Source organism: Typha angustifolia, chromosome 7 (assembly GCF_048772165.1).
Source record: "Typha angustifolia cultivar Huaian chromosome 7, ASM4877216v1, whole genome shotgun sequence".
Classification (NCBI taxonomy): Eukaryota; Viridiplantae; Streptophyta; class Magnoliopsida; order Poales; family Typhaceae; genus Typha; species Typha angustifolia.
This window is the reverse complement of record NC_133245.1, coordinates 7,840,772-7,846,015: the sequence shown is the minus strand read 5'-3', so window position 1 is coordinate 7,846,015 and position 5,244 is coordinate 7,840,772. Positions and strand designations below refer to the sequence as shown.

The 5,244-nt window shown below is 39.1% G+C and overlaps 1 protein-coding gene across 1 annotated transcript; it reads left to right on the top strand.

The window, feature by feature from the left end:
• The first annotated feature begins 2,015 nt into the window (after nucleotides 1–2,015).
• Nucleotides 2,016–3,846, top strand: LOC140763623 (3-ketoacyl-CoA synthase 1-like). Its single transcript, XM_073101900.1, has one exon. It carries the CDS (start codon nucleotides 2,078–2,080, stop codon nucleotides 3,650–3,652), a length of 1,575 nt encoding a protein of 524 aa, XP_072958001.1. The 5' UTR covers nucleotides 2,016–2,077; the 3' UTR covers nucleotides 3,653–3,846.
• The last annotated feature ends 1,398 nt before the right edge of the window (nucleotides 3,847–5,244 follow it).

The window sequence follows — 5,244 nt, the reverse complement described above, 5'->3', positions numbered from 1 at the left end:
TAATAATATACTAAATGACAAATGACAAAATTAGAAAGAAAATGGGAAAAAGTCTCAAGTGCAAAGAAAATCGAAAAAGACCGTGGCTCACTAAATTAAAAACCAAGTGAATTTTCGATGCAAATAAACTATTTTAAAATTAAAGAATTATAAGACTCCTTCCATCTATATATAGGTAATTTTGGTGAGGTTTCTTTTACATGAGACAAGGCCCTGGTAAATAGTCGGTGCATTAATAGAGGTAGTAACAATGATAAAAACATCTAATTATGTAATAATTTCATATCTTCTTCTCCTAGATTTGAATTAGTGTGATACTTTTAATTACCTACTAATGAATGTCCTTTTTCTTTGATTTTCTTTTGAGATGAAAAATATATGAATAAGAGTGATAAAACATTAAAGTGTTCAATTAAAAACAGCTACTAGAATTGACTAACGAGAGAAGAACAAGGATTTTTAGAATTTACGACCATCCAGAATAACATAAAAATAGCCATTATTCTTCAAATTTTAATTTGAGACCAGAGGCATTTTGATTTTAGCTGCGACGTAATATAAGACTCGTGATTCAGGCAATCTAATATTTTGTTTTATCAGAATAAAAGCTGATGTTGACCTAGTTCAACTAGTACAGTGGGTCAGTTGGTCAGACTGCTGGTTTAATTGGGAATATTTTAAGTATAGAAATATAATTCTAAATAACTTTAAAACTAAAAAATATCTATAAAAGCTATAAATTATATATTTTTTCTTTTATTTAGCAATTTTTAACTAATAGACATCAAATCACATGACATATACGAAATCATATCTTAATTTCATTTTTAGTTTTAATAATATAATTATTTTAATTTTCGGACTAAATAACCCTTGGGATTAATAATAGCATAACAATTAAATAATTTTTAGAAAATGAGCTAACTAATTTGGTTTGCAAAAAAATCTGTCTAAGAGCTGCACAGTTTGCCAGTTGAATAGCTAGGTTATTTGTATTTTCGATCTTATAATAAAATTGAACCATAAAACTTTCAAAATAAATGATCTGGTTAAGTTTAGTTGGAGCTTATCTCGAATTCAATTGAGCGGAACCTAAGACGTTAATTTAGGTTGAAGTTAGCTAACATGAGCTCCACTTAATGAGCTCGAGTAATAATAATAATAATAATAATAATAATAATAATAATAATAATAATAATAATAATATTATTATTATTATTATTATTATTATTATTATTATTATTATTATTATGTAATTTATAACTATTAGATCAAATTATTTTGGACTCGAAATTAATTTTCAACGGAGTCAGTTAGGGTCGGGTTGTTTGTACTCAAATCGAATCGGCTTAGTGATTGATTTATCTGTTTACCCGTCTGTTTGACGTGGGTTGTTGGATGTTGAATCGACCATAAGTTACTAGTGAGATGTTCTGGAAGGCTGATAGCTATGTTTCCACGTGGGAATGCGTGAACGAGACTGCTCCGATGGACCGGCATAAGACCAAAGTTAAATTGCTCTAGCGCCAACAGCAAATCATCTACGGAACAGACAGGCAGTTAACTGTATGTGTCTAAAATCGTTGGCACTTATTTAATTCCCCTGTCCGCTGGTGGTTGAGCGATTCCTCCCTTCCTCCGGAACTACTCACATTAATAGGCGACCTGCCCCACCTATCATAGCATACAGCTCTCTTTCAGCCCAGCTACCTATTGACCAATCAACTATGTTCTCTCGCTCTCTACGCCACACAAACACATTCCCACATGGTAACACGATCTTCTGCAGGCCTGGTTGTAGGAATTTCCTATAGCACGATACTTGGCAATCTAACTTTCCTTTAATTTCTCTACTTCCAGAGATTGTTAGCCTATCAAGATCTGACAAAGTACCCCACTGCAGGAAATTCCTGCAGTTGCGGATGCCGACCGTCTTTGCGTTCACACAGTTTCTTGTACCACTTGCCACCTGTAGTCTATAGATACCTCTTGTGCTCATCTTCTTTAAAGCACTTTCTTTCTTATAAGTTTTAATCCATCGTAGCTCCATTTTCTTCATTATCATCATCTTAGTTACATGGAGATGACGGAGCCATCTGTGATGGAGCGTGAGCGTCTCACTGCCGAGATGGCATTCAAAGACTCGTCTATTGTTATAAAAATTCGCCGCCGTCTGCCGGACTTTGTACAGTCGGTGAATCTCAAGTATGTGAAACTCGGCTTGGGTTACACAAGCACCCCAACAGCCTATATGGTGCTACCTCTCATACTCTTTGCTGCCACATATGTACTCCGCTTGGAGCTGATACTAACCATGCCATCCCGTTTCTCCGTCGATCTCGTCACCGGCTTGGTCTCCTGTTTTGTCATGGTACTTCTCTTTACAATCTACTACTTCAAGCGGCCACGCCCGGTCTACCTTGTCGAGTTTGCGTGCTACAAGCCGGAGGATGAGCATAAGATCTCCAACCAGGGGTTCTTGGAGATGACTGAGAGCACTGGGGTTTTCAACAAGGAGTCCCTCAACTTCCAGACCAAGATAACTACACGGTCCGGGCTCGGAGATGAGACATACCTCCCACCTGGTGTGCAGGCCCGGCCTCCACAGCTCTGCATGTCAGAGGCACGCAAAGAGGCGGAGTCCGTCATGTTCGGCTGTCTGGACGCACTGTTTGAGTCGACGGCAATCGACCCGAGCCGTGATATCGGCATTCTGGTGGTTAACTGCAGCCTATTCAACCCGACGCCGTCGCTCTCGTCCATGATCGTTAATCACTACAAGATGCGGGAGGACGTGAAGACCTTCAACCTTGGTGGCATGGGTTGTAGCGCCGGCCTTATTGCAATCGATCTAGCCAAGGACCTGCTCCAGGCGAATTCGAACTCGTATGCTCTAGTACTGAGCACAGAAAATATCACGTTGAATTGGTACTTTGGAAACGATAGATCCATGCTGCTATCAAATTGCATCTTCCGCATGGGCGGAGCCGCGGTCCTCCTGTCCAACCGGCGGGCAGACGCAGGACGAGCCAAGTATAGACTAGTCCACGCGGTGCGGACGCACAAGGGTGCCGATGACTCATGCTATGGGTGTGTGTACCAACGGGAAGACGACAATGGGGCGATCGGTGTTTCTCTTGCGAGGGAGCTGATGGCAGTTGCCGGGAATGCACTCAAGACCAACATTACCACCCTGGGGCCACTGGTACTACCTCTGGGTGAGCAGCTTAAATTCCTCAAGACTCTGTTTCTCAAGCGTGTGCTGAGGAAGAAGTCCGTCAGGCCTTACATCCCAGATTTCCGGCGAGCATTTGAACACTTCTGCGTGCACGCCGGTGGAAGGGCGGTGCTGGAGGAGGTCCAGCGGAACCTGGGGCTCGGAGACAAGGACATGGAACCGTCTAAGAGCGTCCTACACAGGTTTGGGAACACTAGCAGCAGCTCGCTATGGTATGAGCTCGCATATGCCGAGGCAAAGGGAAGAGTGGGACGGGGAGACCGGGTTTGGCAGATTGGGTTCGGATCCGGATTCAAGTGCAACAGCGCCGTGTGGCGGGCGCTCCGGGACGTGCCTGCAGTCAACGGTGGTGACAGCAAAGGCCGCTGCAATCCCTGGGCCGGCTGCATAGAGAGCTACCCTGTTAAGTGCTAATTACCATTTGTAGTTGTGTATTTATTTCTCTTGCTACCCGTCTTGTTGCCCGGACGAAGTACTGGAGCTGGGACCAACATACAGTCGTTTCATTTTTAATTATTTTTCTAGACGTACGTTATTGTATTTCTAGGCTGTAAAAGTGTGGTTCATTCAATACTATAAGAAATAAAGTTATCATTTATTTCTTTGTTTATGTAGCATTAAAGAAGACAAGTAGGGATATACAACTCTTCTCCAATGTAAAAAAGTGAGATTATGAATAATCCAGATAGCGCCACAGGAGGGTTTTACCAAACTAACCATCTTTTATATTTTATTTATCCAAATAGACTTTACCTTAAATTTAATACTAAAATGGATATGCAACACTATAGTCCAAACTTTTATCTTTAGATAAAAATACCAAAATGTTTATTTTATAAAAATGCTAAACTATTTAGTATTGTATATTTAAAAATTATTGGAAGATTTGAGCATTTTATTAGAAAAAACTAAAAAAAATATTAAAATAAAATTTGAATGATCTATTTTAATATTTTTATAATGGCAAATTTTATGACTAAAATAAATAATCACGCACAACGTTATGACATTACAAATTTTTTTTATATATTTTTATGTGTATCTTTGTTATTTTGTTACGAACCGGACTAATCCGATCCACAACGGTACTAGAGTCGATATAGTACGTAATTTTTAAAGGAATCTGTGAACAATCTAATCTGAATTTTGGTTATGATGTTGCCCTTGAAGAGACTTTTTAACGAATCCAATATCACAAGATTTAGACGGTTAGATCTCAAGATATCGACCGAATAGTGGTCGAAAGTCAATTAAATCCTAACTTGATAGCCCTCCAATGACTAGATGGATGTTAGGTTTAGTTCTTGGTATAAAGGGAAAGAAGTTGTTGTGAAAGAGGGTGGTTAGAGGCTGGAAGAGGCCAACCAAAGATTTGGGCGGCGGAAGAAGGGAGGTGTGAGAGGCACCAATGGCTAGAGTTAAGTAAAAAATGAGATAAGGCTAAAGCCAATTCCAATAACATCATCATCTTACTCTAATTAGGGTTTCCTCCACATATATATAGAGGCTTACCTTAGAGACTCATCAACTAAATTAAATAACTCTAACAAATCCTAACAAACCAACAACTAAGTTAAAACCCGAACAAACTAACTAAACTAGCCGTCCTTATTTTTTTAGATTAACCCTTCGTTTCGTCGCTTATCTTCTCGAATTAAACTTTCGTTTCGTCATAGGTAGATTTTGAATATGGAGAAGTCATGAACATCAAAGTTGTAGATCTGGAGGTTAGTGATCTTATCCAATGGTTTGATATTATTTGGATATGTGTAGAATATTCTGCGAATATTTTCCCGAAACTGTGCAGAGTTAGATTTAGCTAATTAATAAAATCCTAACTAAACCAAATAACCAAATAAAATAATTAGACTTAATCCATTAAGCCCAATCTCCCTTTGATGTAATCCGATTTGATCCGATTCGCATCAATCCACCACGCTTCCGATCACCTTATCCTTAAGGTGTCTATGGTGGTTTCCAAACCTTCCAAATTTGTTGAATCGTTC

What these genes read in the sequence shown, in the direction of transcription:
- LOC140763623 (XM_073101900.1), top strand. Translation starts at nt 2,078, where the DNA reads ATGGAGATGACGGAGCCATCTGTGATGGAGCGTGAGCGTCTCACTGCC.